Below are 14,887 nucleotides of genomic sequence, written 5' to 3'. Positions count from 1 at the left end.
TGGAGCAGGCTCAAAGGGCTGAATGGTCTACTCCTGTTCTTTTTTGGTGCTTCTAATGGCTTTTGCTGTCAAGCCATGACCCAAGATTGGCAGATTAATTAGAGGGAATGGAGGCCATCAGACCGTACTCTCAGAATAGAGGTGAGGAAATTCCTCCCCTCCTCCACCCAGTCGCATGGACACAGAGGATTGTGGAACTTTTGAATTGTTTCAGAGGCTTGTGGTCTTTCCACCATTGAATATATTCAGCACCGGGATTGATAGGACTTTTGCTTTCTCAGGAAATCGAGGGATGTGGGGAATGGATGGGGGCAGTGCAGTTGAGGCAGAAGATCAGCCATGATTATATTGAACTGCACAGGTTTAAAGGGGCCAAATGACATATCTAACAAAGGAGAAAAAGAGGTGAACAGGCTGACAGGTTTACAAAACAATACGGGGGCCCAGGGTGAAAGCAGTTGGAGATATGACTGCACAGCTGGAGTATTTAAAACTGGGGATATGCAGACAATATAGTATGATTTTATCAGACCAACAGGGATTACATTCCTTATAACAGTTTAAGTGCCAAACTGGACTGTGCCCAATTTTACCTTGTCCCTTCCATACCGCCGCAGAAGCTTGTAGGGCCAGTTGAAGAGAACTTGATCAGTTTTGGTATCTTTTAGTGTGAGCTTCTCCTTGTCTGCTTTAAGAATGTACGTCCCATGGAGGTTACATCTCTCTGCTGCTTCTGTCTTTTGCACGGTCACCCAGAACTCATTCACTGATCATGGGAAAGGAGGAAACAAGGCGGTTTAATCACAAGAATGAATCAAGGAGAAGGAAAAAAAAGCAGCAAGACGTCAAGTTCAGTTTTATGACTTACGGCGTGCTGATATCAGGTCAGCAACGTAAAATCATTGTTGCACCACTCAGTTAGATCAGATTTATTATTGTCACATGTTCTAGGTACTGTGAAAGATTGTGTTCTGCGTGCCGTACAGGCAGGTCATATCATACAAAGTGCGTTAGGGTAATAGAACAGGGTGAGGAATACAATGTTACTCCCCAATATTTCAGAAAGCAAGTGGGCGTAAATGTCAGACACTCACCCAGCATTTTGGAAATAGCCAATCAATCAACAAGCCATTGAACCAATTAAAGATCAACTGAACATTTTCAGACTTTATTTATCGGGTGCTTAAAATGTATGTGGATGGGCATTTGAAGTGTCATATGGGGTCAGTGCTGGCAAGCGGGATTTGTGTAGGTAGATTGGTGTAAATAAGTAATTCTGCGCTGTATGACTCTATTACTCTATGAGTAGGACATTTTAAGTGCTCAACCACGTACATTTTTAAACGAGTGGGTAAATAAAGCAAATAAATAGCCTATAAATGTTTGGCTGGATCTTCAATAGTCTCAGTACCATATCGATTGGTTATTTCTAACATGGTGGATGTGCTTCTGATATGTGTTGACATAATGGGCCAAAGGGTCTCTTCTGTGCTGTATCTATGGCTCTATTCTGAGCTGATGGTAAGAAATAAGAGAAGGTAGAAGACAGAGGGTAGTGGTGGAGCGTTGTTTTTCAGACTGGAGGCCTGAAGGAGTGCCACAAGGATCGGTGCTGGGCCTTCTACTTTTTGTCATTTATATAAATGATTTGGATGTGAGCATAAAAGAGGTACAGTTAGTAAGTTTTCAGATGACACCAAAATTGGAGGTGGAGTGGACAGCGAAGAGGGTTACCTCAGATTACAACAGGATCTGGACCAGATGGGCCAATGGGCTAAGAAGTGGCAGATGGAGTTTAATTCAGATAAATACGAGGTTCTGCATTTTGGGAAAGCAAATCTTAACAGGACTTGTACATTTAATGGTAAGGTCCTAGGAAGTGTTGCTGAACAAAGAGACCTTGGAGTGCAATTCATAGCTCCTTGAAAGTGGAGTCGCAGGTAGATAGAATAGTGAAGGTGGTGGTTAGTATGCTTTCCATTATTGGTCAGAGTATTGAGTACAGGAGTTGGGGGGTCATGTTGCGGCTGTACAGGACATTGGTTAGGCCACTGTTGGAATACTGTGTGCAATTCTGGTCTCCTTCCTATCGGAAAGATGTTGTGAAACTTGAAAGGGTTCAGAAAAGATTTCCAAGGATGTTGCCAGGGTTGGAGGATCTGAGCTACAGGAAGAGGCTGAACAGGTTGGGGCTGTTTTCCCTGGAGCATAAGAGGCTGACGGGTGGCCTTATAGAGGTTTACAAAATTATGAGGGGCATGGATAGGATAAATAGACAAGGTCTTTTCCCTGGGGTCAGGGAGTCCAGAACTAGAGGGCATAGGTTTAGGGTGAGAGGGGAAAGATCTAAGAGAGACCTCAGGGGCAACTTTTTCACGCAGAGGGTGGTACATGTATGGAATGAGCTGCCAGAGGATGTGGTGGAGGCTGGTACAACTACAACATTTAAGAGGCATTTGGATGGGTATATGAATAGGAAGGGTTTGGAGGGATATGGACCGTGTGCTGGCAGGTGGGACTAGATTGGGTTGGGATATCTGGTTGGCGTGGACGGGTTGAACTGAGGGGTCTGTTTCCATGCTGTACATCTCTATGACTCTAAGAGGGCAGGTATTTTCAAACTGATACCCAAGACTATCTTTTGGTTCCAAATGCAATCCCTCTACCAGTGGCCATCTCAAACCAGACTCCTGATTGGACAGAACAACACCCCCACAAACCACTACCCCCCTCCTCTACAACCTCAATGCCAACTGGAGGCTCAATGTTTGATTTGCCAGGAGAGGGTATAAGCAAACCCCATGTTTCTGTTCAACCTCGCTGACATCACCAGACACCATAAAATCCAGTTTTTGTCTTAGAACGGATGATAGATGCCCATCGCCCCAACCTTGCTCACCTCCTGAGAATCATTTGTAAACATCAAGTTCTAAAGCCCGGATCCTCTCTCTTGCAGAATTTTATTGAAAGAATCAGAGATTTCCTTTGTCTTTAAAGTGTAAAGGTTATTCAATTAACGGATGTGCAACATGACAACGAGACAGAAATACTTCGAAGTCTTGCACAGTGAGAAGGAAAGAGCCAGGGTTCCACTTGGACAGATGTTGGCAAAGGCGTGACGGGCCAAATGGCCTCCTCTTGTGCTGCAAGGTTTTGTTTTTGTCACTGATGTTACAGGATCAAGCTGAAGGAAGCACAAGCCCAAACTGTTGTTCTTTGATCGCAGGAAAAGAAGTGCCTCTGCACAAAATATATAACAATGTAGATTGTGCAGGAGAGAGGCACCCATCAAAAAATAATGGAGTAGAGACACAGGATGATCTCAGGTACAGAAACATGCATCACTTAAAAAGTAGCAGTGCAGCTGAAAAGGTAGTTGGAAAAAGTAAAAGGCAAGCGTGGGGTTCATTCCTACAGCGGACAAAGGATTCCAGCCTTGGGTGACTGTGTGAGTGGAGTTTGCACATTCTCCCTGTGTCTGCGTGGGTTTCCTCCGGGTGCTCCAGTTTCCTCCCACAGTCCAAAGATGTGCAGGTTAGGTGAATAGCTATTCTAAATTGCCCATAGTGTCAGGTGCTCTAGTCAGAGGGAAATGGGTCTGGGTGGGTTTCTCTTCGGCGGGTCGGTGTGGACTTGTGGGGCTATAGGGCCTGTTTCCACACTGTAGGGAATCGAATCAAATCTAAACTTTCATAGAACCTTGGTTAGAGCACATTTGGAGCACCATGAACAGTTTTAAAGTCGGTTATGAAAAAGACATACGAGACATTAAGAGAAAAGGTATTGTTAAAACGTCGAATTCTCTATTCCTGAGATGCTGCCTGGCCTGCTGTGCTTTGACCAGCAACACATTTGCAGTTGTTAAAAAAAAGTTCTATGACAATGATAGCAGAATGAGATGTTGTATGGGTCACAAAAGTTGAAGCAGCGATGTCTCTTTTCTCTTGAAGAAGCCGAGGTCAGGGGGAGGAATACTTCGCCAAAGCCTTGGCCTGTTAATATTTTTGACAGTACAGTGGCTCAGTGGTTAGCACTGCTGCCTCTCAGCGCTAGGGACCCGGATTCAATTCCGGCCTCGGGCAACTGTGTGTGGAGTTTGCACATTCTCCCTGTGTCTGCTTAGATTTACTGTGTTCCCACAGTCTAAGGAGGTGTAGACTCGCCATGGTAAATGTGGGGTTACAGGAAATAGGGTGGGATGCTGTCTTGCAGCATACTGCTCTTCGGAGGGTTGGTGGGAACTCAGTTGGACGAATGACCTCTTTTCACACTGTAGGGATTCTATGATTTTGAAAGGTTTTGGATTGGCCAAGATTGGAGAAAATGGTTTTCCTCACAGAGGAGATCAGAACTACGGGCTACAAACACAAGACAGTCATCAGCAGATCCAACAGGAAATTCAGGAAAATCTTGATTGGTTAGAATTTGGAACAATTTTTGAAAGCAATCTAACAGAGACCGTGACGCACAGAGGCCGAGGGTTTAAAGGTGAAGGAAAAAGCAAAAAGATTTCCAGCTGGACTGTTAAAGCTGTTGGGTGGAATTACCTGTTTCTGTGCGATAAACAGATTTTTTTTTATATAAAGTTTCGATTTTCAGGAACGTCAAGACTGCAGCTATTTCAAGGGTGTGAAGGGCAAGTTCAGGCACGAGACATTTCAACATTTAGAATATGTTGTCAGGAAAAGTGATTGAGGTTCAACACATTGCTCTCAATAAACATGTTGCATTGAGTAAGTGAGAGGGAGTGCTGTTTCACCTAGATATTTAGCAGAGGCCAAGTCTGCCCCCTCAGTAGAAAGCCCTACATCACTGTGTGAAGATAAGGAGGAAGGACCCCAGCTGATAACCTTGCCAACATGGGTTACGAGAAAGGATTAACTGCTTATTCACCCCCCTGTTGCAATGAGATCATATTGAGCCAGTTGGCTACCACACTGCAACAGTAAGTATGCAGTGCTTAAAAGATTCGGGCCCAATGTCACGTGCACGATCCATGGGCATCAGAGCTGAAAATGTGTTGCTGGAAAAGCGCAGCAGGTCAGGCAGCATCCAAGGAGCAGGAGAATCGACATTTCGGGCATGAGCCCTTCTTCAGGAACCGAAACGTCAATTCTCTTGCTCCTTGGATGCTGCCTGACCTGTTGCGCTTTTCCAGCAACACATTTTCAGCTCTGATCTCCAGCATCTGCAGACCTCACTTTCTCCATGGGCACCAGACACAAGGATCCTGTGTGTGTGACATTTGCCAACCTCCACAAACCCTCATGCCACACCTCCAAACCACTTTACAAGACACATCTGCATTTCAATCCTCCACCTCAGGGCCTGTGGAGACAAATTGGAATTAAATGTTTCAAGTCAAATGACCCTGCCTCAGATACCGTCAGACCTGGTGAGCTTTTCCAGCAATTTCTGTTTTTGTCTCTGATTTACAGCATCCACAGTTCTTAAGGATCATCTTGCTGTGGTGTTGCAGTGCTGATCAGCACAGACAGCCAGAAAGTGTAACATGGGTTGTTAACAAATCTCAATCAAGCCACGGGTTTTTGGTCAGGTTGCCCCTGCACAGAAAGTCAAGAACATACTCCAACTCCAGTCCAAGAAATGGTCAGTCAACTGAATGCATACCTGATGGTATAGGTCAAGGGGAAACTGGAAAATCCAGCCCATAGCTTTTACACGAAATGTCAATACATACACAGGGAATCCCTTTGTATAGAAGCACAAAATAGAAACACTAATTTCTTGTTTGAGTGTTCAGATTTGGATAGAGACTTACACTAACCTACACTATTCCATGTACGTCCATATGTTTGTCCAATGACGACTTGAGTGCACTTAAAGTTGGTGAAGCTACTACCGTTGCAGGCAAAGCATTCCATTTCAAACATTTCAGGTGTAACCCTTAATGGCTTGCTAAGTTCTGCCACGTTTCCTACATCAGAAGTGACAATAATTCGTATTTAGAAAGTTGGAGTATTTGGGGATGTTTCAAGGTTATGAAAGACACTAATTAAAGGCAAGTGCTTTCACCTACCATTAATAAAGTGGGTTCAGTTATATAGGAACTGTGGTGAGTAACTAGTTAGGTTGGAATGCTTCAGGATATAGTATTAATTTGAGTCACAGAGGTGTAACCCTTCTTTGGGACTGGGGATGGGTGGAGGGTAGCTACAGTTGGTGGGGGTGGGGTGTGGAAACAAGTTTGGTTGATGGGAAGAATGAATTGTCTATCAATAAAACACTCCCAGCCTACAGTGTTCAATCTTTTTCAATCTATGCCATTGTTACAGTTGAATCCAATGGGTGCAGGATCTAGCCCAACATTATAGGTTATGACAAAGTCACGTGCAGAGCTGAGGAAATGCTGCAGTGTCAGAGATGCCATTTTTTTTTAAGATTAGATTAGATTACCTACACTGTGGAAACAGGCCATTCTGCCAAACAAGTCCATACTGAAACTCCGGAGAGTAATCCAGTCCAGACCCATTTCCCTGACGAGTGCACCGAACACTATGGAAAATTTAGTATGGCCAATTCACCTGACCTGCACATCTTGGGACCGTGGGAGGATGCCGGAGCACCTAGAGGAAACCCATGCAGACATGTGTGCAAACACCACACAGAGGGTCGCCAGAGGCTGGCATGGAACCTGGGTTCCTGGTGCTGTGAGGCAGCAGTGTTATCCACTGTGCCACCCAGAGAGAGAGAGAGAGAGAGAGAGAGAGAGAGAGAGAGAGAGAGAGAAATCTTTAATCTTCAGAGATTAAAGATTTTCTTTAAGTCTTTCACAGGATCTGGGCATCATTCGTAAGATCATCTTTTGTCACCCATTCCAACTCCCCCTTGAACTGCATGACTTATGAGGCCATTTTAAGGGCAGTTAAGAGTCAACCACATTGCCATGGTTCTGGAACCACATGTAGGCCAGACCAGAATGGGGTGGAAGGTTACTCTGGGGAGTAGGTATCACTGCCTGGCCAATCTTTATTGCTCATGTGTAGTTTCCCTTGAGAAGGTGATGGTGAGCTGCCTTCTTGAACCTTTGCTGTCCATGTGCTGTAATTAGACCCACAATGCCATTAGGGAGGCAATTCCCTAAGATGGAGATGGAGAAATAAAAGTGGCAGCGGGGATAATCTTGAGTACTCAGCACTCAAGATGAATGCGTACTTTACAAACTAATGGCCAGGACTGTTCATAAATAATGTACAGCTGAACACGATAGGTGTTTCTGTCTTCATTCACAAGGCTAGACCTGAACCAGCTTTAAGAAAACACCCTGTTCCATTATTCCCTTCAAACAGCTGATAACATCCCTGTTATCCTCACTTTTGAATTTCAGATGGAGGTTGCATGAGAATTCTGGATGCTTGGGATCCAGATAATAAGGGATTTTATTGGCTCTTAAAAAACGTTTTAAGAAGTCTTTGCATTATAAAAGGCACTAAAATAAACAAAAGCATTCTTAAAGCATCATAAACTACTAACAGATCATCAAGGCCTCACTAGAGTGGGTTCACAATTTTCAACAGCTCAGTCATAAATGGGAATTGAAAATTCAATTGTTTCCATTGTTATTATAGATTTCATCCTTGCAAGAAGCATCTATGACTTGGAGACAAGTAAATAATGAGGCATAAATTCTGGTAGTTGAATACCAGGCAATGTATCTTCCTTACCTTCAGATCGAGAGTAGTAAATACTGTTCTCTGCCATCTCCAAAGGTTTTGAGTTTGCTCCACAGCAGGGATCAGGGGTCTACAATGAAAGAGAGTGACACAACTTTAAGTAGAAGGCTATCTACAGAACTCCAAGAGTATCTGGGGTCCGATGTGGAACTGATGCTGGAGTAATAATCCAAAGGCATGGGTTAGTAAATCACAGAATAATGAATTCAAGTCGAAGATACCATGATTCCCATTCAGTTTGTGGAAATACTAACAATGAAAAAGCAAATCTCAGAAACAGCGAACTTGAATTGGCACCAAATTCCAGTTGATTCATAGATGTTCTCTCATCAAAAAAATAACTTGACTAGTCTGGGCCAGAAACACCATTCCACATCAGCTGATTCTTAGCTGCCTCTGAAGTAGAGTAGTGGACCATAGAGTCAACAAGGTTTTACATCATGGTGGCTCAGTGGTTAGCACTGCTGCCTCACAGAGCCAGGGACCCAGGTTTGATTCCAGCCTCGGGCTACTGTTTGTGTAGAGATTATACATTCTCCCAGTGTCTGTGTGGGTTTCCTCCGGGTGCTTCAGTTTCCTCTCACAGTCACGAAGATGTGCAGGTTAGGTGAATTGGCCAAGCTAAATTCCCCATAGTGTTCAGGGATGTGTAGGTTAGGCACATTAACCAGGGGTAAATATGGAGAATTGGAAAAGGGGTTTGAGTGGGATACTGTTCAGAGGGTTGGTGTGACTTGTTGGGCCCAAAGGCCTGTTTCTACACTTTTGGGATTCTATGCCCCCTATAATTTTGTACATGCAAAATCAGATCCACCCCTCCTCAGCCTTCTATATTCCAAGGGAAACAACACCAACTAGTCTAGTCTCTTCATAGCTGAATCTCTCCGGCCCAAGCAAAATCCTGGTGAATCTCTGTCTGGTGCAATTACCTCCTTCGTATAGTGTTCAGAACCAGGTTGGACCAATTAACTTTGTATACAACGCCATCATAACCTCCTTGCTCTTGTAGCCAGTGGCTTGACTAATGAAGTCAAGTGTTCCATATGCTTCTCAGTAGTGACGAGAAAGCAAACCCCTCCACCACCTTTTCAAGGCAAACAGGGATGGACAATAAATAATGACACTGCCCACAACCTGAGAATAAATAAAAGATAATTGTATCCCTCTGTAGAGCTAGTATTAGTTAATTACATCAACACAGTGGTCTTTAAAGCTCCCAGTTCTTGGAAGGTGTCTGGGCTCCCAGACGTTTGCCAAACATAGAAGGCAAAAAAAAAAATCACTTTTCCCCTCCTGGAAAAGGTAGTTATTCCCATGTAGGAGAAATGGACAATACTGTTTCAGGAGCACGAGTTGTTTTGCTTGGAGCATCTATAAATAAAATCTACCCTAATGGCGACCACATTAATATTGATTGTCATCTGGCTTACTAAAGTCCTTTAGGGAAGGAAATCTGACATTCTTACTTGGTCTGGCCTACATGTGACTCCAGACCCACAGCAATGTGGTTGATCTTTAACTATCCTCTGGGCAATGTGCAATGAGCAACAAAAGGTAGCCAAGCCATTGGCACCCACATCCCATGAACAAAAGAAAAAAAGATTAGGAGGATGTTTAGGAGACGCTCAAAAACCATGAAGTGCTTTGATGAGAGCACGGGTTACGGTGGCACAGTGGTTAGCACTTTGGGTGGCACGGTGGCACAGTGGTTAGCACTGCTGCCTCACAGCGCCAGGGACCTGGGCTCAATTCCCACCTCAGGCGACTGACTGTGTGGAGTTTGCACGTTCTCCCCGTGTCTGCGTGGGTTTCCTCCGGGTGCTCCGGTTTCCTCCCACAGTCCAAAGATGTGCGGGTCAGGTGAATTGGCCATGCTAAATTGCCCATAGTGTTAGGTAAGGGGTATATGTAGGGGTAGGGGTATGGGTGGGTTGCGCTTCGGCGGGTCGGTGTGGACTTGTTGGGCCGAAGGGCCTGTTTCCACACTGTAAGTAATCTAATCTAAATAAGGAGAAAATATTTCCAGTGGCGGAAAGATCAGAAACCAATGAATATATATTGATCAAAAAACTGGAATCACAACAGGAATTAGAAGTTAAGATTTGGATATCCTGTCCAAAAGAGGGGTAGAAATAATCTCAATGGCAACATTGAAAAGCGAATTGAATAAATACTTGGAATAAGAAAGAAAATTGCAGTCCTATTGAGAAAGAGTGAGGGAGTGTAATTAATTGGATAAATACAGCATAGAGCCAGCATAGGTACAAGGAAATGAATGGCATCCTTTAATGCTGTATTAATCTAGTGATTCCCCTCCACATCCCAATACAATTCACATTCACTGGACTCACCGGAAATGCAGTTTCACAGAGTTTCTCGACCCAATCTGCACTCGTTTGTTTCTCTGCAGCAAAGGTGTACAGCTTCTCTGCTGTTTCAATGGTGAAAGCAGACATGGACTCCTTCGGACAGACTTCGTTTGGTATGTGCGCAATGCTTATGCAGTCAGACAGCCGGATAATCTTTTTGTCCATTTTTTTGGTGGCCTGCTTCTCCGACAAGTTGGCCCCGTCCTTGCTGTCATAGAATTCCAACCGGGAGATCCCATTCTGGCTGGCTGGATATAAGACAAACCAATTCTTCTTCCAGTGTTTCTGAAAAAAAAAATACAGCACAAGAACATAAGGGGCTGTGGAAGACCATTAAAAACAACGACTGACACAGCTAGAAGGGTCAGGGTTGTAGATGGCATCCCTACACTACCACCAAAAAGAATATCCAGCCTTGGGCTACAAGTGGCAAGTAACATTATTAAAAACAAAAACAGTAATTACTGGAAAATCTCAGCAGGTCTGGCAGCATCTGTGGATAGACAGCAGAGTTAATGTTCCGGGTCCAGTGACCCTTCTTCAGAAACCTTGGAGTTCTGAGGAAGAGCCACCCAAAACGTTAAGTCAGTTTTTCTCTCTCCACAAATGCTGTGGAGACCTGAGTCTTTTCAGTAGTTTCTGTTTTTGCTTTCTTTCTGTTTCACCATTCAACATTTTTTTTAAAAAAAATCATTCACAGGATGGGTGCTGCATAGGGCCTTATTTATGGAGAATTTAACTTCAGTATTTTTTTTAAAAAATTGATAATAAAAATACACTTTCAACTCATTCGCCATAGGAAAGTAGGAAGAGGAGTAGGCTTTCACACCATCCAGCATTCAATGTGATCATTGCTGATTGAACACTTCAATGGTTTTTACCCTGTCGATCCCCATAACCCTGAATGCCATTGGTAATCAGTAATCTATCTACTCTACAGTCAAAGTCAAACAGTATAGAAACTAACCCTTTTGTTTCAACTTGTCCATGCTAGCCAGGTTTTCCAATCAAACTCATGCCCAATTTTCTATGTTAGGCCCATATCCATTTTCTATCCACTTCCTGCCTAAATGTCTTTTAAATGCTGTAATTAAACCAGTCTCTACCACTGTTCAGTTCACATGTGCACCACCCTCTGTGTACAAAGGTTGCCCCTCAGGTCCCTTTTACATCTTTCCCCTCTCACCTTAAACTTATAGCCTCTAGTTTTGTTCTCCCCGACCCTGGAGTAAAGACCTTGGCTATTGGCCCTATCCATCCCTTCATGATTTTACTAACCTCTGTAAAAAAGGTAATGTGTCAATCTCCCACATTCCTGGGAAAACATCCCCAGCCTATTCAGCCTCTCCTTATAACTCAAACCCCTCCAGTCCTTGTAACATCATGTAGAAAAAAAAGCATATTTCAACGATCTCTACTTAGACATATTCACAGACGGAAATTCCACAGTCCTTTGTGGCATTCAAAACACCACAGGCAATTGTGGTATTTGACATTGGTTACAATGGGAAAGTCAGATTTGCTCAACTTGTTTAATTTCAAGTTGTACTTTTCACAAGCTCAACTACAACATTAAGCAAAGACTAAGTGTACCACAGAGTCTGTAGCGGTTCAGGCTGGCGGGTCACCATAACTCTTTGCAGGGAAATTAGGGATGGAGGATAAGTTCTGGCCACGGCAGTGAAGCCCACATCTCTGAACCAATTAAAAGATTAGATTAGATTAGATTCCCTACAGTGCGGAAACAGGCCCTTTGGCCCAACCAGTCCACACCGACCCTCCGAAGAGTAACCCACCTGGACCCATTTCCCTCTGACTAATGCACCTAGCACTGTGGGCAATTTAGCATGACCAATTCACCTGACCTGCACATCTTTGGACTGTGGGAGGAAACCGGAGCGCCTGAAGGAAACCAATGCAGACACGGGGAGAATGTGCAAACTCTGCAAAGACAGTTGCCTGAGGCTGGAATTAAACCTGGGACCCTGGTGCTGTGAGGCAGCTGTGCTGACCATTGAGCCACCGTACCACCCCAGGCACTTATCCCACTATAGCACTGAGGAAGAATGCCACATTGTTACAGACATCACCTTTAGCTCTGACAGTAAGTACACGTCTCCTCTCACTTCAAGTATAAACAAAAGGATTTCAAACTGTTAGGAACTATTCCCAATCCCCTGGCCAATATTTATGTCTACAAAGGCAGAGTATTATGCCATCACATTTATTCTTGTCAGTCAGTCAGCTGAAGATTGGCAGATAAATGCAAGGTATTGCATTTTGATAAAACAAACAAGAGTAGGACTTCTACAATTAAAATCATAGAACATAGCATCATAGAATCCCTACAGTGTGGAAACAGGCCTTTCGGCCCAACAACTCCACACTGACCCTCTGACGAGTAACCCACCTGGACCCATTCCCCTACCCTATTACTCTATATTTATCCCCGACTAATACACCTAATTCGCACATCCCTGAACACTATGGGCAATTTAACACAGCTAATTCAACTAACCTGCACATGTTTGGATTGTGGGAGGAAATCCATGCAGACACAGGGAGAATGTGCCAACTCCACACAATCACCAGAGGCATAAATTGAATTCAGGTCCCTGGCACTGTGGGGCAACAGTGCTAACCACTGAGCCACCATGCTGACCTAATTAATGGTAGGGCCCTGGGTGGTGTTGTAGAACGGAGACACCTAGGGGTACATAATTCTTCGAAATTTGTGTCACAGATAGCCAGGGTGGTTAATGTGGCATTTGGCACACTGGCTTTCATTATATGGTTCTGAGTATGGAGTTGGGACATCATGTTGAGGTTGCACAGGATGTTGGTGGAATACTGTGTGCAGTTCTAGTCACCCTGTTGTAGGAAGGATATTATCAAGCTGGAGAGGGTTTAGCAAAGATTTCTCAGTGGTCTTGCCAGGAAAGGAGGATTGGAGTTATAAAATTAAGTTGGGACGCTTTTCCACTGGAGCAGAGGTGGTTATGGGGTGACTTTAAAGAAGTTTATAAAGTTTAGAAGTTTTTTTAAGATTTCTCACCACTTCCTGAAATGTAAGACAGAAAGTACCCAAAAGGGATCAGTGCAGTTCTCAGTGTGTACAGAAAGGTGAAAGATTAGGCTTACATCAACACCCACTCATGTGAAGTCAGCTACTTACAAAAGATAGACATTAATCAATTTTGGAAAGATTACAGAGATGAGGAAATTGAATCACTTTGATAGAAACAGCAGATCAAGAGTGTTCCTTGGCAACTTGGCCCTTGGAGCTGAACTAAACATGTAAAACTATTGCTTTCAGTCTCTGCCACAAGTTCCTGCCTTGATTCACCAAACCAACTGTTCTTCCTGGACAGCTGTATGAGATTGAACAAGATCATTCTCAATCTCGATGTCATTTTGACACGTCTTTTCAAATACCCAGCCAACAATGCCCACATCCCATAAATGAATAAAAAGAAATAGATAAAAGCAAGTTTGACCCTGAAGAACTTCTGACTGAGTATCAGTATCATAACAGTACTGTTTATTTCTATCTCCATAACGATAGCTGACTGTATCCATACCTCAGCTTACTTGTTGAAAGAACAAATATCTGTAGTGGTTAATCTCTAAATTTCATTTTATGAATTCACATGATCAGGGCTTCATTGGCTGGGTCAGCATTTATTGCCCATCCCTAATTTCCCAGAGAGCAGTCAAGAGTCAACAACATTGCTGTGGGTCTGAAGTCAAATGCAAGTCAGACCAGGTAAGGATGGCATTTGTCTTCCCGAAAGGACATTAGTGAACCAGATGGGTTTTTCTGACATTCGATGGATTGACAATGGATTCATGGTCATCATTAGACTCTCCATTCCAGATGGTTATGGAGTTCAAATTCTATTATCTGCAATCAAGAGATTCAACCCAGATTCCCAGAACATTGTGTGGTTCGCTGGATTAACACCAAAAATACCACTAGACCATCACCTCCCCTTCACTTGAATTAATACTGACAGAATCTAACTTGCATATATTCACCACCACCATACTAAGTGACAGGGATCAGTCAGACAACACCTCGATCATGAGATGTTCATCCTCATCTGTTCATCTTGCACTATCAACACCTCAAGCTTTATAAATCCTACTACATCTGGGTCGGACTGGAACCGATGTTCTCAGGGGTATTTTTGCAAATGCTGATGGGGAGGATTTAAACTAATGTGGCAGGAGAGTGGGAACAAAAAGTGAACAGTAAAGAGGTAATAACTAAAGCCTGTAAGGAGCTAAATAATGAAGTCAGTGTGACTAAGGGGAACAGTAGGAAGGGAACAGTTAATGAATGCAAAAGGACAGGTAGTCTGAGGTGCATTTGTTTTAATGCTAGAAGTGTAGTAGGTAAGGCAGCCGAATTTAGGGCTTGGATTAATACCTGAGAGTATGATGTTATTCCAATACTGAGACTTGGTTAAGGGAAGGGCATGATTGGCAACTAAATATCCCAGGATTTAGATGCTTCAGGCAGGATAGAGAAGGAAGTAAAAGGGGTGGAGGAGTGATATTACTGGTCAGAGATGATATCACAGCTATGCTGAAGGAGGGCACTATGGAGGACTCGAGCAGTGTGGCAATATGGGCGGAGCTCAGAAATAGGAAGGGTGTGGTAACAATGTTGTACTACAGCCTCCCAACAGCGAGCGTGAGATAGAGGTACAAATATGTAAAGAGATTATGGACAGATGTACGGCCAACAGGGTGGTGGCGATGGGAGATTTTAAATTTTCCCAACATTGAGTGGGATTCACTTACTGTTAGAGGTTTAGA

The 14,887-nt window shown here is 43.6% G+C and overlaps 1 protein-coding gene across 2 annotated transcripts in view; it reads right to left on the bottom strand.

Annotated features, from left to right (window-relative positions):
• Positions 1-14,887, bottom strand: part of dok1b (docking protein 1b) — an 82,503-nt gene that overhangs the window by 11,852 nt on the left and 55,764 nt on the right. For both annotated transcript variants that reach the window (XR_009645537.1, XM_060837127.1), the window contains exons 2-4: positions 10,046-10,348; positions 7,686-7,764; positions 594-766 (exon numbers count right to left, since the gene is read on the bottom strand). Coding sequence is in view for 1 of the 2 variants with exons in the window: in XM_060837127.1 (XP_060693110.1) it covers positions 594-766; positions 7,686-7,764; positions 10,046-10,348 (555 nt within the window). In the remaining variant the exon portion in view is untranslated. The remainder of the gene's footprint in view (positions 1-593; positions 767-7,685; positions 7,765-10,045; positions 10,349-14,887) is intronic.

This window comes from Hemiscyllium ocellatum, chromosome 1 (genome assembly GCF_020745735.1).
Source record: "Hemiscyllium ocellatum isolate sHemOce1 chromosome 1, sHemOce1.pat.X.cur, whole genome shotgun sequence".
In the NCBI taxonomy this organism is placed as follows: domain Eukaryota; kingdom Metazoa; phylum Chordata; class Chondrichthyes; order Orectolobiformes; family Hemiscylliidae; genus Hemiscyllium; species Hemiscyllium ocellatum.
The sequence above is the reverse complement of the archived record's forward strand: the minus strand, read 5'-3'. Positions and strand labels throughout refer to the sequence as shown.